This window comes from Barbus barbus, assembly GCF_936440315.1.
Source record: "Barbus barbus genome assembly, chromosome: 7".
Classification (NCBI taxonomy): Eukaryota; Metazoa; Chordata; class Actinopteri; order Cypriniformes; family Cyprinidae; genus Barbus; species Barbus barbus.
Genome location: NC_136735.1, coordinates 32312402 through 32332106, shown reverse-complemented (window position 1 = coordinate 32332106; position 19705 = coordinate 32312402). Strand labels below are relative to the sequence as shown.

Here is a 19705-nt window from a genome sequence, read left to right as displayed (position 1 = left end):
GGACGGGGCCCATGTACTGTCAGGGCCAGGGCATTGAAAATGGGTTGTGGATGGGTATTCCAGCATGACAATGACCCAAAACACACGGCCAAGGCAACAAAGGAGTGGCTCAAGAAGAAGCACATTAAGGTCCTGCAGTGGCCTAGCCAGTCTCCAGACCTTAATCCCATAGAAAATTTGTGGAGGAAGCTGAAGGTTCAAGTTGTCAAACTTTAGCCTCGAAACCTTAATAACTTGGAGAGGATCTTCAAAGAGGAGAGGGACAAAATCTCTCCTGAGATGTGTGCAAACCTGGTGGCTAACTACAAGAAACGTCTGACCTCTGTGATTGCCAACAAGGGTTTTGGCACCAAGTACAAAGTCATGTTTTGCAAAGGGGTCAAATACTTATTTGACTCGTTAAAAAGCAAATCAATTTATAACTTTTTTTAAAATGCGTTTTTCAGGATTTCTTTGATGTTATTATCTCTCACTGTTCAAATAAACCTACCATTAAAATTATAGACTGATCATTTCTTTGTCAGTGGGCAAATGTATATCAGCAGGGGATCAAATAACTCCCCCCTGTATATAAATGAACTATAGTGTCCTGCACCAATAGTAAAGAAAAATATCAAAAATTATATACGTGCCTGAATAATTTTTGGTTTGACTGTATATTAAATGTGTTGCATTTATTTTATATATATATATATATCTATATCTATACATCTATATATATATATCTATACATCTATATATATATATATATATATATATATATATATCTATACATCTATATATATATCTATACATCTATATATATATCTATCTATCTATCTATATCTCTCTATCTCTCTATCTATCTCTCTATCTCTCTATCTATCTATATATATATATATATATATATATAAACACTTTTTAGACCACTGAAACCTATATTTAGTATACTGATAATAAAGACTTACATTTGTCAGAATTATATCTATTGGATATATTATGATTCACTTTCATCTTTCACACAGCACAGGCAATAAAAATAAATAAATAAATAAATACACTATTAAACATCTACTTTGGAACAGTACTGGACAACGATAACGGAATGATCATAACGATGAATGATGATGGAGACAGTAAGAAATTGACAATGAAAACTCATTTTCTAACTTAAATTTTCTCAGTACAAATTACTTAAGGTACCATTTTAACAAGAATCAGCTCACTTTAGTGTGTTCTGCTTTCATAAAAATAAACAAACAGATCTGATACCATAACCAAGATGTTGATCAGCACTCAGCAGTCTCTGCTCAAATAAACTGGCAAATTGAAGCATTGCTTTCAAGCAACTGGGTTATGCAAAATATATGTTAATGGAAATGCAGAAAGCAGAATCATAAATAATGTATGCAACATACTGAACTTTCAACAGCTATAACTCATTTCTCTATGATTTACTGGACTGACAGTGTGAATAAAAGGAATTCAGGTTTGGAAAGGCACAGTATTACTTACAAAATGTTGATTCTCAGGATGAAAAACATGGAGAGAAAAACTCAATTTGATTTCACTTTTAATGCACGACTGAGCAGTGAGAGCTAAAAAGATATGTGACTATTAATTTTAATTATGTTAAACCAATTAAACCTAAAACGAAATGTTAAAATTTTCGTTTATTTGACATCTTTTAGAAAAGAGTAATTTAGGTTTAAGAAACTAACCTTTCCTGGGGTTCGTAGCATTTTCAATAAAGCAGCAGCACCTAACAGCATAATTTAGTGCAGTGTAATCTGTCTCTGACCCCACCCCAACACCATTTACAGGAAGTCATTTTGAATAGCTTATCCTCTCAGTATACGTCAGACAGAAGCGAGTTGGTCAAGGTTGTCCTGGGAACGGCTGGTGAGTTGCGCCTCCAGTATCTCTCCAAACAGACCTCTCTTCAGTAGATTGTATGCCATTGGCAGCAGCTGACGTATCACTTTATAGAAATACTACCAAAAGTGGAAGAAATAAAATTGGTCAGTTGTCCGGGAGAACACTATATCATGAGAAATCTGTCAGAAAAGACTATTAATGTGTCTGCAAAGTGCAAGGACACACTCGCTGGAAGATGGCCTTGGATGGAAAGCAGAAAGCTATTAAAGGTAACAGCTATGCAGGCATTAAAATTAATGTTCTGAGAATCTCTGGACACAAACGCTACATTTGCCTGCAAGGCTTAATGCAGAGTCCATACTGAAATAAAAATTTAAACAAACATATTTAAAAAAAAAAAAAAAATACATTTTCTGGATTAAATGCTTGTCTTTGCAAGGAATTAATCTAAACAGTAAGTTATATCAAGTGGCAAACAGACTAGAAAAATCTATTATTTCTGTTGATTATGTCTTGCAATGTAAATCTACTGTTGACCTGCTGAGACACTAAAGACCTGCTGAGGCATAATGCCATCTGAACAATAAACAAACAGCAATATTGTCTGTTCTATGGCTTATAATGTCTGTCTTTGTTCTTTATTTTATCATCATCTTCTATTCTTTTTATTATTAAACTTATATTCAAGAATTTATGTAACTAAAATGTTTTTATTTTTGCTTATTAATTAGCATTATTGTTTACAGGTTTAAATAGATAAATAAAACTGATAAAGACCATGTTCAATAGTAAATAAGTAGTTCCTGACTTTGGTATCCAGATACATAAGGTATAGACAACCGAAGAGGAAAAAAATAATTAAAAAAATTGCATGTGTGCAAGGATTTAAGGTTGAACCTTATTTGGATTATTTGCATGTGTGCGTTAATCTTACATGTGAGCCGTAACAGAACAGATCTATCCCAAGCTCATAGCCCATGCCATAGTCACATTCATCATTGGCAAATTGAACAAAGGTGATAATTTCTTGGATGGGCGCAAAAGCTTTCATTCTCTCCTCATCATCTTTGGCCTCTGCGATTGCTTTGCAGATCTTCTTCAGACTTGCTACAGGTAAACAAAATGAAGGAGGAAAAACTGTAAACTAAAGTCTTACTGTTTTGTCTCCCATTATAAATTTTGATAGTGATGTTGCATAACACATTTTTTCACATATTAGCCCAGTAGCCACTGTTAATGGTTGAGAGAGGTTTTCAGGTTTACCATCAGTTTCTGGCAATTCTCTATATCCAACATTATTTTTATCCACTGGAACCACAATTCCTGCACCATGAAATGTCTTTGTGACCACCTACAGAAAAAAACAGACTGGAAATAAGCAAATCATTTTTATTTACTGATTGCATTATTTATTTGTTTAAGGAAAGCTCAACACTTTCCACACATATTTTACAAAGACAAAGTGGTGGTTCTGTCAAATCATTTTACATCATGTTATAAAACATACCTTTTTCTCTCTTTGTTTCATAGCTTTAGTTTTCTGCTCCAGAGGCAAATCCAACCTCTCTGCCTCTCGCTTTAAATCATCTTCGAACTGGTCCAAAGCTGCTTCATTCTTCTGTTGTCCCCTCTCCTTCCTTTTCTTCTGCAAAAACAGCCTAGATGGTGTGGCAGGAGAGAGAATAACATTATGCAAAGAGAAAGATGAAAAATATTTTTTAAATATTATAGAATATTAAAAACAAACAAATGTTTTACGTCACATTTAAAATCCTACCATTTTGTTTTTTCTCATTTAAATTTTAATTAATCTGTCACACCGACATACCATTTAAAATAAAATAATGAAGGCAACAGAAATGTTAAAAATTAAGAAAAATAAACCTTGGAACTTTCAACCTGAAATGGTGACCAGTCACAGCATCTATATACATTTTAATTTATACTCATTATTTACTGAAGACACTCACAGAACAGCTGCAAAGATGTTGTCCCCCATCTGTGTGATGGTACAGCCCTTTTTGGCTTCATTCTCCCCAATGAACACAGGCAAAGCATCAGGCAAATCTCTGTACAGGGAGACGTACAGTGAGGAACTCACACTGAGACACAGCATTATTTTAGCCACAATACAAAAAAATCTGCAATGTTGCAGTTTGATATGCCAAGAATAGCTAATGCAATCACCCTTGAAACTTTTTTGCAACAGGTAAACAGTCACCTGAAGTAGCCCATGTGGTGCTGGGTGTCCAAGTTGCCCTGTATAATGGTCTGGAACTCTGGAGGATCATAGAAATAACGCCAATGAAGGTGAAAGTTGGGTTGAGAGGCAGATGAGCTTTTGTGCTTTTTGGACAGGATATCGAACGGGCCAACTAGCCGAAGCCCAAGTGTTTCCTTTAGGGCATCTGTAAAGCACACAAAAACACATGCAAAGATTAAACAGCAGTGCAACAAGACTAAATTAAGTTCATTAATTGTAATATATTTAATAATTTGAGGATGCATATGATAATACTGCAAAAACATGTGAATAGTGCTGGAACAATCAATATAACCTTGTGGACAGTCAGCATTAAGACCCTTGCAAAATTCCCAAAACTGGAAAAAATCATCAGGCATGCGGAGCTTGTATAAGTTTTCCACTTCTTCTCTCATTTCCCCTGTAACAGTGGTCTTCTCGTCCCTCTGCCCTTCTTTTGCTTTTTTCACCTCCCCGTTTGGTGTTTCTGTCTGGAACAGGCAACATTTGAATAAGTTACTTTACCAGAAATAAATAATTTCTGTAATAAAATAATAATAATAAAACGACAGGAAGAGAGAGCTAACTTTTCTAACATTTGAGCAAAGGTCAACCAGGAGATCATCTTCAACGTATTATTTTATGTAACAAAAAGATTGAAATAATCTGTTCTTCATTAAAAAAAAGAAACAGTGTTTAATAAAATTGCCCTATATTAAGACAAACAAACTGGTCTCTTTTAGACCAAAACGAAATGACTGTAATAATGAACAAACACTACAATGTCTGTAACCTGTCTGTCACGATGAACTGAAGTCAGATGAAGGATAATTAAACTGTTTAGCACCTGATCAAATGTTCTGATTCTGACACGTTTGGGGAAACTAACTGCAGGTCAGTAGCACTGAAGACACCAACAGAGATTTACATGGTGATTATTGACACAATATTTAACAGCACTGATTATACATGAATGTACAAACAAAATAACAGAAGTGTAACTTAGTTGATGCTAAAGGCATATGAACCACAATCATTCACAAACGAGCTACAGCATATAACTTCTCAGTAAACACTCAAAGTAATAGTTTAACTGAACACTTTACTCTAGCTGGCCACGAACTTATGAAGTTTATATGATGCACCTGCGGCGAAGATCTGGGTTTTCTTTTCCCGCGCCCCGCCATGCCCGCCTGCCTGCCGCTTTTCTTCTTCTTCTTCTTCTTCTTTTGTTTTTTATGGCGGTTGGCAAACCAACGTAACGGTGCATTACCGCCACCGACTGGGCTGGAGTGTGAGTCAAGCGATATTGGAACAAAACAAGAAGAAGAAGAAGAAAAAAAAAAGGAATTAAATCCTTTTGGCTAAATCGGTCTCTCTTAGAAACTTAATAATAAAGTGATAAATGTTACTGGATGTTTTCCCTAAAAAACCTTGCATTGTAAAATTATTCTGATTGACCGTTCCGAGAGACTGAAAAAGCTGGTTTCTTTCTTGGCTGTACTTTGTGCAATGAAATAAAATATGCTCTGCAGTTTCTAAATGACTACAATGTTGGCATTTCCCTGTTGGATGTTTCCCTATTATCTTCAATGAAGAATTGAGCCCTGTGTGTCCTATTCTTAACCGTGTAATTATACTTTCCTCTCTTCTACTCCTACTCTCTGTCCTTCCTATATCCACTTCTGGTTGTATATTATATAAATGTCTCCCTTTATCATGATCCAACCAATACTCCTGCCATTTTGATCTTGCATATGCTTTAATGAACACTTTAGCTTCAGATTTGCTGTATGGAACTTGTAATATTCTATTGTGTTTCAGTGTTTGTTTTGCAAGAAACCTGATTTTTAAATCCTTTGCATTTAACTTATACAACAAAACCACACAAATTTTATGAATTATATCATTTCTTATAGATTTCCCAGATTTAATGCGTTCTAAGGCTGAATAACTATCAGATATAATCACTGAGTTATTTAAATCATTTCCCAAAATTGCAACCAACTCTGTTGTGTATACTGATAAGTTATCCGTTATCATTTCCTGACATATTACCCCATTCTTTGGAGTATATACTGCTGACCCAGCATGTCCTGTCTTTGGATCCTTGGAACCATCTGTAAATATGAATGTATGGTCAGAAAAATGCATATCCAGATAATATTTAACAATATCCCTCACTGCTACTTCCTTTGTTTTATTTTTGATTTCCTTATAAATGCCTAAATCTACATCTGGTATAGGGAAAAACCATGGAGGAATAGGAGGGACTGAACCCGTTGAACAGTACTGTAATTTATGTAATCCAATATTCTCGGCTTTCACATCGCGCCTGCTGCTTTTTCCCGCGGTCTCCACGTAAAGCGCTGCAGCCGGTAGAAAAGCTCTGAACATCCGGTAGCAATTTCAGAATTAAAGTCTTCTTCTTCTTTGAACTTAATGGCGGTTGGCAAACCAGCTTTGGTGCATTTCCGCCACCTACTGGGGTGGAGGGTGAGGCAGTGATATAGAAGGAAATAAATAAACCACGCACAGAGAGAAGGAGGGGAGAAAACAAACAAACAAACAAACAAAAACAAAACAAAAAAAAAAATATATATATATATATATAAAAACACCTTTTCTTACTAAGATTAATTCCTACATTTCTTAAAATGACTACATCGATTAAATTCGTCTAATTAAATTGCAAAATTAAAGTCGTGACGTTTGTTTTCATCATTTTGTCCCTACTGAATAAAATGCACAAACGCAAATTGTTATTTTTGTCCAGATCTTTTTCTTTAGAATAGCGTTTTGGATTATAAATATTTTTGTTTAATATTTAGATTAAAATTTATATTTATCTTCATCTTAAACATACAAATAGCAATTTACAGTGTAATTTATATTCTCCTTTTTTATTTTCTACTTTATCTTATTATAATTTTCTATTGCAATGTTAGATACTGCAATATAATCAATAGTTTATTCCGTTTATTTATTTAGTTTTTTAAGTTCTGTAATTATAGCGATGCAAATGAGATATTTAGGCTATTCACGGACCACGTGCGGCCTAAATGATGCATGACGTGACACAGAGGGAGGTGACAGGGAGTTTAAAAGGATCAGTCTGTGCGATAGACACGCTTGTGGCAACTAAATTTGTTAAAGTTTTCAGTAACTCCGATTCTGCATCCACAACACCGATAATAATGATGTTCTGCAGAGCGGCTTGGCAAAGACTTTCGCCTCTGGCACGCAAAACACTCAGCAATGGTAAGAAAACATCGATGTCCAGCCATTCAATCAATATTCAATGCTGTTTCGATTTTACAAATGAATTCACCAGCCTACGCAGGCTAAAAGATAGCTATCTAAAGTAGAGCAATGTTACAAAAATAAGAGTGCATGTTCCAAAATATAAAAAGCGCGTAAACTATGAAATGAAAATGAAAAAAACTATTTTAATTAGACACTTTTAGGAGGCGTGTCAGTGTTTCCAACTTACCCAAATCTAGAACATTGAGTTCTGCTGTTTGTTATGTAACCGGTGAGATATGCTCATCAAATTCATCCCAAAATAAACATAGAAAATGCAACATTATTTCTATTACCGTACATCCGTAAAGTAGAAAGACCTCTTTTGTCTTTGCATTTGGAAGAGACCCATGAGTGTTTTATGTAATACAATATTCAGAGATTCTGTCTATTGTGTTTTGTAATGTCTAGATGCAAGGTATTATTTTATGATTGGTGATTTGACTGGTAATATGTTATATAAAACATTGTATTACAATATATAAATTGTCTTAAAATGTATAAATGTTGTGATAAGTCGAATGGTATGACTTTTTTTTTTTTTTTTTTTTTTTTTTAAGATGAGTTTAATTTTTAAAAATGTTTGACATCAGCATTTTTCTGAATTTGAAGTTTGTTTTTAATGCAGAGTTTTCCATAACAGACAGCTGGGACATGTAAACCCTTCCCTGCTCCAGTGCATCTGTGGGAAATAGCTGAGTTTGATCTGTTTAAAGTTAATTTCCTGTCAAAGGATTCACTCGGTTTGAACTGCGTGCAATGTTTTTTTTTCTTTTCTTTTTTTTTTTTTTAACTTTGCCCCTTCATTATTGTTTTAAAATCTGAAGATCTTCTGGCCCATTTGATTTTGAGGGCTGATCAGTTTTCCTGCTGACTCAGCATTCTGCGCATGATTGAACTGATGTATTCACAAAATTAGCTCAGGCATTTTCTAAATCTACCCAAATATTTGAAGAGGGCCCTATGCAGGGCTCTCTGCCGACATGAATTTGCCTACGGTTCTGCACATTGACATGTCTGCCGTCTCTATGCTATGCCAGTGTTTATGTGTGCAGCTATCACTGTTTTCAGAGAGCAGGACTGTCCTGGACACCTGCTGGTCTATCTTCACCTTACGCAGCCGTAAATGAGATTAAATGTATAAATGAGGCACAGGCCACCTTGGTGCAGACAGTCACCTTGCTATTGGAGTCGCTCCTAAAATTCATGCTGGGTTCTAGTGGAAATAACTATTTAAAGTCTAGATTTTGTGATGTGACCGTATAGTTTGTCCTGTGCATGTGCTCCAGTGCGATGAAGTGTTCGAGAGAGGGTGGGAGGGGCAGTTTAACTGTTGGACATTGTGTTCCCTTCTGCTGCTTCACTGCAGCTACACAGAGGATGTGTGTTTGCCTAAATGCATGCACAGACACAAAAGCCTAGAACATGCTTGCTGTATTAGGTTTGTCTGGTCACGTGTAACTTTGTCACTTAAAGTGTCCACTCATCCACCGATACAACTTTATTAGCGGCACAATTGTTCATTGTGGTGAAATTGACATTAAAACAACTGAGGAACTGATTTTTTTTAATAACTGATAAAACATGTTGTTTTTTTCACTTGTTTTTGGATCGTCAGTTTTTAAAATTAAACCACTAAAGCCTGACACATGAAATAATAGTCAGAAAATTAATTATGAAATGTAACAATTTACTGAACATTTACATGAGGCTTTTATGGCTAACACTGATATAGGAGAATTTGGTGCATTTGCTGATGTTTATCTGGTCAAAAAGTATGATTAAATTCTGATAGCTTATAATGTCAATTATTGAGCTCTTTATAACAGTATAGCAACTATAAAATGCATGTACATATCAGTTGTCACTCTATATCTTCCAATAATTCAACCTAGTTAGATGCTTTCTGTGTTTTTTATTGTGAGGGTAAAATATATAAATATATGCAATGTAATAAAGTGATTGAGAACTAAAAAGTCTGATATCATATTTGGTATAATCACATTTTAACATGATATTTCTAAAAAACAATGTATGGATGATCAAGTTAGACTAAGTTGCTTAAGTCCATTAAGTGTTCATAAATGTATGCAAAATAGATTTTGTTTGTAATAGATCAGGTGACAGAATGCATATTTTTGTATCAAAGTTTTGATTTTGCTGACAATTTAGAGACCCTAAAATTTGAGTATCAAATATGATACAGTAGGCTTTATAGGGTTATAAATAAAAACATTTCAAAACTGTAGGAAACAGAAACTAATTATTATTCTACTCAAAAATACTAGTTAATTTGCATGAACTGATGCATGTCTCCGTTTATCTTTTAATAGCTGTATTCCCTACACGACAGATGTCCTTTGGTCCACCAGCGTCCGGCACAAACATAGCTTGCGTGGTAATTGGTGGAAGCTCACTTACTGCTGCTCTTGTTTATGTATGTATTATTTATTTTATTTTGGAATACATTTTTACAAAAACAACCTTTCATCATCATCTAAACTTTGTTTCCCCAATTTTATCCTCCTACAGGCTTATAAGACAATAAATTCGGACAGTGCAAGATATAATGAAAGAATTGCTCAACTCGAGGCCAGACCTAAAAGTAAGTTGATTTTATTTTGTGGTATAGTTTTGTTTTTGTCTATGAATGCCTGTTTTAATTTTGGCTGTTCAAGATCACAGTTAATCTTTCAGCATCGGTAAAGCGGAAATAATTTACACAGACAGATAGGATTAGATTCCCATTCAGAGTTCTTTTATTCTTGGATTGATGGATGCCGTGAGGCAGGGTGTCAGGCTTTGCCGGTGTTCTGGAATGTGTATGTTAGTGCAGTTCCTCAGGCCTGATCCTCTTTCTGCAGTTACTCGGCAGCCTTTAAGCTAGCTACATTTAGAGCAGCTTTCACTTGTTTACTTCTCTTGTTTGCGTGTTGTTAACCACCTTACTTTTTGTTCTCCCATCAGGTGAGGAGGGTGAGTATAAATTTAGCTTCTGTCTTAGCAGCATGTCTGTTTTTGAGCAGCACTCATTAGTCGACAACAACACTTTTCTATAAATTTTGGTGTTTACTTGTTTTGCCTGCAGCAACATGCATCACACATTTCAGAACAGAAAAACTTACAAGAGTAGTTGCACAACTTTTTAGTGTTCGCAAACAGTTTAAATTGTGGCAAGTAAGCGTGATTGATAACATCAGTGGAATTTTGAACTTGGTAAAAAAGCAGTAATTCAACCAAAAATGTAATTCCAAGCCCATACGATTCTTGCTTCCAAGGAACACAATTTATTTTTTGTTTGCCACGATCTATCGTATGTCTTCTGAAACACACATTATTATAAAATGAAACACACATTATTATAAAATAATGCAAAATTATTTTTGGGGTGAATCAATCTTTAATCTTGCACGTTTGTGTTTTTTATTTGTTCAATGTTGGCTTGGTGATTTACATCAGAGGTCTCAAACTCAAGGAGGGCCGCAGAGTTTAACTCCATCCAGCTCCAAACCACAGCTGCTTGGAAATTTCTAGTGATCCTGAAGACCTTGATTAGCTGGATCAGGTGTGTTTGATTTAGGCTTGGAGCTTAACTGTGCAGAGCTGTGGCCCTCCAGGAATTGAGTTTGAGACCAATGGTCTACATTGTCTTGAGCCAATCAAGCATCCATGCAAGTTCTTTAAAAACTAACCTGACTAATTCTGAAGTATTAATAAATAAACAATACATTTCTAATGCTAACTCTAAGATCTTAGACTTTTTGAAGTCTAATCTGAATGAATGGTCTCTGCAATCTATTTGTAGATTGTCCTGTTCTCATAATCTCTCTAATGTTGTTCTATTAATGACAGATGGAATTAGTAACGCTTAATGCTTACTCCCTTTATTTAGTATAAGGACGCATTTCTTAAGTCTGCTTTTTAATCTTTAACTTTAATCACACTTGATCTTGGATTTTCTTTGGATCATGTTTACTTTTCTTGAAGTCCTGCTGACTGTATTCCATGTAGGAGCAGTGGCCGAGGTAGCCTCCGTAGCAGATGCGGTTGTAGAAAACACAGCAGCTGAGGTGGTTAATGCAGAGGCTGAACAGACCCCAGAACCTGTGGAGGCAGCAACTGCAATTGTAGAAGCAGTAACGGCTGATGCTGAGGAACCTATTGCACCTGTTGTTGAGGATGCCACTGCTGAGGCTGCTGCACCCATTGCTGAAACAACCGGTGAGGCATCTTCTACTGAGGAAGCAGCCTGAGTCCCCAGCAGTCTAGATATGTGATTCTACCCAACCCACCTTGGAATGCTCCCTTAAGTTGTTAGAGACTACCATTTTTGTGCTCCTTTTCTTTCCGTTCAGAGGACACAGTCAGTTAGTTAAGTGTCCCTTTTCGAATTGTGAACTCCACAGGGTGTTAATCCCACAGGTGTGGAGGAGAGGTTGAGGAAGTCCAAAAATAAGTGTTGGAGATTTAAATGAAGAGGGATTATTTTTTTTTTTTTTTTTTTTTTTTTTTTTTTGCCAGCCTGTGTTTTGACACTTGAATATCTAATTTAAGTCACACATGTGTCCCTGGAGCACAAAACCAGTTTTAAAGAGACATATTATGCCCCTTTTTACAATGTAATATGCAGGTGCATCTCAAAAAATTAGAATATCGTGAAAGTTAATTTTTTATTGTAACACTTCAAAAAGTGAAACTTTCATATATTCTAGATTCATTCCATGTAAAGTAAAACATTTAAACAATTTTTTTAATTTTGATGCTTAGAGCTCATGAAAGTCAAAAATCCAGTATCTCAAAATATTATAATATTTCCTAAGAGCAATCAAAAAAAGGATTTGCCAAACAGAAAAGTTCAAGTTCTTTAAAGTATGTTCTTTTATGCACTCAATACTTGGTCGGGGCTCCTTTAGCACACAAATTCCAGCATCAGTGAGGAGTGGCATGGAAGCGATCAGCCTGGGGCTCTGCTGAGGCACTATTGAGCCTTCAGCTCGTCTGGATTGTTGGATCGACTGTTTCTCATCTTTTTCTCGAAAATATCCCATAAATTCCATATGGGGTTCAGGTCAGGCATGTTGGCTGGCCAATCAAGCACAGTAATATCATGGTCAGCAAACCACTTGGAAGTGGTTTTGGCACTGTGGGCAGGTGCTAAAATCCTGCTGGAAAAGGAAATCAGCATCTCCATAAAGCTTGTCAGCAGATGGAAGCATAAAGTGCTCCAAAATCTCACGGCACCCCAAATCATCACTGACTTTGGAAAATTCACACTGGACTTCAAGCAGCTTGGATTCTGTGCCTCTCCAGTCTTCCTCCAGACTCCAGACCTTGATTTCCAAATGAAATGCAAAATTTACTTTTATCTGAAAAGAGGACTTTGGACCACTGAGCAACAGTCCATTTCTTCTCCGTAGCGCAGGTAAGATGCTTCTGACGATGTTTCTGTTTCAGAAGTGGCTTGGTAGCCCTTTTCCAGAAGACATTGGAGCGTGATGACTCTTGATGCACTGACTCCAGCTTCAGTCCACTCCTTGTGAAGCTCTCCCAAGTGTCTGAATTGGCCTTGCTTGCCAGTATTCTCAAGCTTGCAGTCATCCCTGTTGCTTGTGTACATTTTCCTACCCAATTTCTTCCTTCCAGTCAACTTTACATTTAATATGCTTTGATACAGCACTCTGTAAACAGCCACTCTGTAAACACTCTGTATACAGCCTTTCAGTAATGACCTTCTGTGACTTACCATCTTTGTGGAGGGTGTTAGTAATTGTCTTCTGGACCATTGCCAAGTCAGCAGTCTTCCCCATTATTGTGGTTTCAAAGAACAAGAGAAACCCAGAATGTTATACTGTAGGGATGGTCATTTAATGAAGCTCAAATGTAAATATTCTAATATTTTGAGATGCTGGATTTTTGACTTTCATGGGCTGTAAGCTCTAATTTTCAAAATTAAAACAAGTTTTTAAATGTTTTACTTGACATGTAATGAATCGAGAACATGTGAAAGTTTCACTTTTTGAAGCGTTACAATAAAAAAAAATTAACTTTCACGACATTCAAATTTTTTGAGATGCACCTGTAAGTCTCTGGTGTCCCCAGAATGTGTCTGTGAAGTTTCAGCTCAAAATACCCCACAGATCATTTATTATATCATTTTGAATATGCCTATTTTGAGTGGAAGCAGAAACACTCTGATTTTCGTACTTGTTTCTTTAAATCCAAATGAGCTGCTGCTCCCAGTCCCCTTTTCCAGAATAGATCTGTGTTATTTCAGCTCATACCTGCTAAAAACATGTTTTGGTTCTGATTATCATGTCTATCGCGCTGAAATCATGCATTTTAAACCACATTAGTTTAAACTTCTGATATACGGTTTTCTGAGTTCACGCATCCGAAACACGTGGACAGAACGCGACTGTCACAGCATGCGAGTAACGTAAACTTGTGTGTGTGTGTGTGTGTGTGTGAATGAGAACTTGGTTTAAAAGCACACATGAGTCACAAAAACAGTCAGTCATGTCTGTGAAGGTAAACGGCTGGGAAATAAATCTCATGATTATTTTAGATCTGTGTGGCAGCAGCATACAGTAAATAAATCAATAAATCCACTGCTCTCTTGTCTCCTCTGAGGCTGGGACTCAGTGTTCTGTGCTCGTGTGTGCAGCCAAATGCTGAACGGTTATGTTTTGCTCAAACTTTCACCATGGCATTAGAGCTGGTACACTGTTGCTTGTGAAATCAAAATGACTGCATCGTGGGTGGAAACTTGCAGCTTAAAGGGCGATAATATTATGAGATCCCTTTGCCACGTCACCAAGAGAGCGAAATCAGACGTGCTCGTTTTTTCAGATGCTTGCAGAAAAAGGCTTACCAAAACAAATTTACTGGGTTAATCTTTTTCACGTTTCCTTGGTTGGTAGATGCACTGGAGACCTGATTATAGCTCTTAAATCATGACAATCTGACTTTTCCAGGTTCTCTCACCTATAAGTTGCTGGGGTATATTTGTAGCAATAGCCAAAAATACATTGTGTGGGTCAAAATTATAAAGTTTTATTTTATGCCAAAAGTCATTAGGATATTAAGTAAAGATCATGCTCTATGAAGATATTTTGTAAATTTCTTACCGTAAATGTATCTCAACTTCATTTTTGATTTGTAATATGCATTGCCAGGAACTTCATTTGGACAACTTTAAAGGTGATTTTTCTCTATTTTATTATTATTATTTTTTTTTTTTTATTTATTTATTTTATTTTTTTTTGCACCTTCAGATTCCAGATATTCAAATAGTTATCTCTACCAAATATTGTCCTATCCTAACAAACCATACATCCATGGAAAGCTTATTTATTCAGCTTTCAGATGACGTGTAAATCTCAGTTTCGAAAAATTGACACTTAAGACTGGTTTTGTGGTCCAGGGTGACACACAGTTTCTCTTCACCCCCAGTGTATGTGCCTGCTGTAATACCTGTTACGGTGTACCTGTAAAATATATTATGATATTTTGTCTCATGCGTGTGCAGGGAGGCATTTTTCTTAAGTAACTTCATATTGACAATGATGTTTATTGGCAACAAGAACATTTTATGGATCTGTAGAACTGAATTGAAAATGCTTTTTAAATTCCAGGGTAGTTCTTATTTTTAGCGGAGTATGAATTAGTAAACAGCATTCAGAATTGTGTGGGGTTTTTTTTTTTTTTTTGGTAGAAGTAGAATTAAAATTAACTGAAAGTCGAAGCAATTTAAGTGCAATAACTAATTTTAACTAAAAGAAGACCCAATACAAACTTTAAATGATGTCTTGACGACAACCTTTTCATGTTGAACCTGTCAAAGTTTAAATTCAGCCTTATAGACCCTATCCATCTTTTTTTCAAGCTATTTCCTGTGAATGTATGAGACTTTCAATTTAGCTATAATTGACTAGTAGACTACAAATTTGCAACAACCTAAAACTAATTGAAATGACACAACAAAACAGACTGTTTTGTGCAGCTAAAATACCTGGAAATGGCTGACGGCAGATGCATTGCATGTTCAAGTTCAAAATTAAAAATCGAGTGGATAGACATGAATACTTCATTTATATATAATTCTTCTAAAATTATATTTAATGCATTGTATTAATACACATGCATTCCAAGCCATTGTGGCCTTACACAAGATCTCTTATAAGATTGCTTGTGTGTGTGTGTGTGTTTTTTTTTTTTTTTTTTTTTAAATGACTTGTCATTTTTCTACCTGTGCATGTTGTCGCTCAGTTATTGGGATGGAAGACAGACGTTGTGGCTTTTGTTTTATTTTTTTTTTATTTTTTTTATAATTGGCTTAAATCTCTCTCAAAATGTGAGCTATCAACGTAATGCCAGTGTCACTTACACATCATAATACTGACATTGGAAACATTTGCTCTTAATCTGTGCTGTTTTTTTTATTTTATTTAGGATTAACCAACTCAGAACTTTTGATTGACTGCAGTTTTTAAAACTGACTAAATATTTGTATTCCTTAAAATAAAGTACTTTATTATTTTTGAGTCTGAATTCAGTGCCATTTTCATTGATCCCTTTACGTCACAAACTGTAAATGAAATTAAAAATAAACAGTCAAGTATTTACATTATAGTTTTGATCATCTGCTTTAAATGTTTTCTTGTTTCTGTAAATACAGATTAAACCCCACTTCCTTATGCTGCAAATGCATCCCAATTGTTGCTCTTAAAGTCCATTTTAGTTTGCATACTGGCTTGATTTATAATGACTTTAGGCATCTCTTTCAGTTAATCTGAGTAAATCTCTCTGTGTGTTGGTTGTTTCCTCACTAATCTTAGAGGTTTATGCCACTTATGGTGGTTTAAGGAGATTTCCCAATGGTACCACCTTCAAATCTAGCTTTGAAAATGGTGGGATATTTCCATGCAAAGTCCTATGTGTGCCCTTTACCAAATTGCACTCGGCTGCCCCCTGCTGCTATATGTATTGTAGATACATTGCCATATATTGCAAACAAATGTCAGGAACATGATATTGAGATATAAATATCCTTTAAATCCAAGTGCAAGGTTCTCAGAAATGGATAGAAAAGGACGTTCTAGCGAGCTTCACTTAGCACAACTTTGTGAGGCGAAACAAACTTTTTTTTTTTACCGCAATATAATCTAAAAGTATAGTAACACTCATTAACTAATGTAATTGGTTCTCCAAGTGGGATTTCAACCATCAAAGAAAAATAAATATTAGCAAATGCCAAAATAAAGTCCATTGATTCTGGGGACCTATTTATAGTATATTTACCTACATGTTTCTGTAATAAACTAATCTTGTTGCAGTTATCCCAATGTCTGACCTACTGAGCACTGTGAAAATCCTGGCTGGATCTACAGCAGAGATTGCAGCTGCTTCAGTCGGTGATCAGCACCTGATGGCCGCGGTGAGGTTGTCTGAGGAAAACAATTCTATGGAGACCCTCAATGGGCTGGAGGTTGCTGATGTTAAAGCAGAGGTCCCATCGGAAGTGCCTGAGGGAGCTGTGGTTAAGGAGGCCATGATGGGTAGATTGAATCTAACAACGGAAGGAAAAGAACTGGAGGAACTGCCATCAAATCATGCAGTAGAAGAAACTATTGTTGTGGCAGATGAACATGTCAAGTCTGAGGCAGACAGCCCTGTTGTACCTGAAGTTAATATTGAAAGCCTTACTTCATCAGAGGAGGTCCTTGTTACAGAGATGGAGAACATTTTGGAATTGGAAGACTCAACAAGCCCAGTGGTGATGCTCTCAGAAGATCACACTGTCTCTGGAACTGCAGAGTTGACCTCAGAAACCGTCGAGGAAGTAGGTCAGAAAATGGAAGAATATAAAGCGACGTGTCATGAGCCAACGGAACAAGCAGAACTCGCAGAACCACCAGCAGACCTGGAGGAATCATTACAGGCTACAGAGGCTGCAGAAGAAGTTATTGTCATGGAAATGATGCAGGATGCTGTGGAGAAAGCTAAACCTGCTGAGGCATCAGATGACGGTAACATGATTATGGCACCATAAGGAATGGCTCACCCAAAAATAAGAATTTGCTGAAAGTTTACTCGCCCTTAGGCCCCCCAAGATGTAGATGAGTTTGTTTCTTCATCGGAACAGATTTGGAGAAATTTTGCATCACTTGCTCACCAAGGAATCCTCTGCAGTGAATCTGTGTTGTCAGAATAAGAGTTCAAACAGCTAAAAATAGAAATATTTCTTCCAGTCAATCATTTAACATCTTGTGAGCTGGAAAAACTGCATGTTTGTAAGAGGAAAAAAGTGAATACATTTTTCAGTAAATTTAAATTTTTGGGTGAACCTTTTTTTTATTAGACTTTAATTTGAGACATTCTATCATCATGTTTACTTCTTTTTCCACAGCTGTTGAAAGTGGAAATGTTGCAATAACCATGACACAAGCCTGAAGTGAATGTACCACACCTGAGACACTGAAAACCAGTGAAACTGAACAATCTGTGATGTAATACACTGAAGTGCTGTTACAGTCATAAAACAGACTGTAACACTTTACAATAGGGTGTCATTTGTTAACATTAATGTATTAATTAACACAAATGAACAATGAACACTACATTGATTACACTCTTTATTAATCTTTGTTAAGGTTAGTTAATAAAAATACAGTCGTTCATTGTTTGTTCATGTTAGTTCACAGTGCATTAGCTAATGTTAACAAACACAACTTGCGATTTTAATAATGCATTAGTAAATGCTGAAATTAACATTAACTAAGATTAATAAGTGCTGTAGAAGAATTGTTCATGCTTAATTCATGTTAACTAATGTTGTTAATTAATGAACCTTGTAATACTTGCTCTAATTTACTTTGTTTCCAAATGAATCGCAAATTTAGTGAATGACTATGGCCTCCTTTAATTTTGTTATTTCATCTGAAAATAGATATTTGTGAGATTTAGTCAGTTGAAACAGTTTTGAGTTTAATTGATCTGTGACACTGTATAATGCTGAAATATCAAAGGTTTTGAGGGCGCATTCATGTTGTTATATTGCTTTTTATTTTAAAATGACAAGATAAAATTAGAATTAGGGCAGAAGGTCCCAACTGGCATGTTGTTGCTATAGTGCTTATTGTAATTCATTAGGTTATTCTGTTATACACAAAATATTGTAAACATGCATTAAAAAAAAATAATGCAATGCGTAATCAAAACTGAAGGAAATTTTATATGAAATTTAAATTAATCGCATCAATCTTAAATTTATTTATTTGTTTTAATGTACATTTTAGACCTCTTCAGTATTTATATAGGCTAATTAAGTGAACTTAATTTAATTTGAATTAAATTTAAATTCATAGTGTTGCTATTATGATGTATCTTAAATTAAAATATGGTCATGTTCTAGTATAAATTTACCTTTCATAACCTTTCATAATTATGTTACTGGGTTTCTACTTTATGTGTAATTGATTATTTAGCTAAACTGTCAAAGCACAATTTTAGATAGAATAGTTAATATTTTATAATCTCTCACACACACACACACACACACACACACAGTTATGCTTGAGTTAATTTATTATGTGAATGTGTGTCCTGAATGAGAACATGATTAAACTATTGAGTATTGCAGAGAACATGGAACAAAACTGAAATGTGTGTAAAAAATGCATCTTTGTTTCAATGATTGCATGAACTGTTTTGGAAATTAGACCAAATGAATTAGTGTATTAGTTTTTTATAGTGTTAGCACTAGTGTGACATGAATCTCCACTATGTGCATTCACCAGTTCTTGGCAAGGCATAGTACATGTGAAGTCATTATTAATAGAAAGAGTGTATTTACATTAAACTCATTCAATATCTCATTTTCAAAATAGTCTCTGTTATTAATTCACAAGTGGTCCGGACAATCTGATGTTCTCTGATCTGCTATGCATGGTGTATTACCTGATTCTGTTATTTTATTAGTTATTTTTATTTTATTAAAGATGAAACCATTAAAATAGCTAATATGGAAAATAATAGGCCACTTGCCTTGGCAAGTATACTTTCAAAAGTATTGAAACAAATCCTATTGGATAGGCCCTGCCTCCCTGTAAAAAAATCACTATGACACCAATCGACACCAACAAATATATTTTTATTTTATTATTTTGTTTTTGTTTGTTTGTTTTGGATTATTAATTATATATTTTTTAAAACATTAGCTAATGAATTAACAAACAAGCTTAGTTTTATGCAGTTTAAAAAAAAAATATCTGTTTATAATCCTATGAACAAATACAGACATCT

General features: G+C 35.2%; 2 protein-coding genes across 5 annotated transcripts; one reads left to right on the top strand and one right to left on the bottom strand.

Moving 5' to 3' along the window:
- Positions 1-953: 953 nt before the first annotated feature.
- LOC306872390 (histone PARylation factor 1-like) lies at positions 954-6460 on the bottom strand. Of its 2 annotated transcripts, XM_079420915.1 has the most exons (10): positions 6393-6460; positions 6158-6219; positions 5245-5386; positions 4416-4590; positions 4079-4265; positions 3828-3926; positions 3365-3515; positions 3121-3208; positions 2792-2964; positions 954-1973 (listed from the first exon to the last, which is right to left on the bottom strand). In XM_079420915.1, the coding sequence occupies exons 2-10, from the start codon at positions 6217-6219 to the stop codon at positions 1839-1841; spliced, it is 1212 nt and encodes a 403-aa protein (XP_079277041.1). In that variant the 5' UTR covers positions 6393-6460; the 3' UTR covers positions 954-1838. The 2 variants fall into 2 exon arrangements, with proteins under 2 accessions (XP_079277041.1, XP_079277042.1); XM_079420916.1 differs by lacking the exon at positions 5245-5386 and having other exon boundaries at positions 965-1973; positions 6158-6452.
- A 738-nt stretch (positions 6461-7198) lies between these two features.
- LOC306872444 (uncharacterized protein) lies at positions 7199-19283 on the top strand. 3 transcript variants are annotated; one of them, XM_079421004.1, is made up of 6 exons: positions 7199-7360; positions 9736-9839; positions 9935-10011; positions 11414-11623; positions 16738-17430; positions 17811-19283. In XM_079421004.1, exons 3-6 carry the CDS (start codon positions 9972-9974, stop codon positions 17852-17854), a joined length of 987 nt encoding a protein of 328 aa, XP_079277130.1. In that variant the 5' UTR covers positions 7199-7360; positions 9736-9839; positions 9935-9971; the 3' UTR covers positions 17855-19283. The 3 variants fall into 3 exon arrangements, with proteins under 3 accessions (XP_079277130.1, XP_079277129.1, XP_079277128.1); XM_079421003.1 differs by having other exon boundaries at positions 7234-7360; positions 9935-10007; positions 10370-11623; XM_079421002.1 differs by having other exon boundaries at positions 7236-7360; positions 9935-10007.
- Positions 19284-19705: the final 422 nt, after the last annotated feature.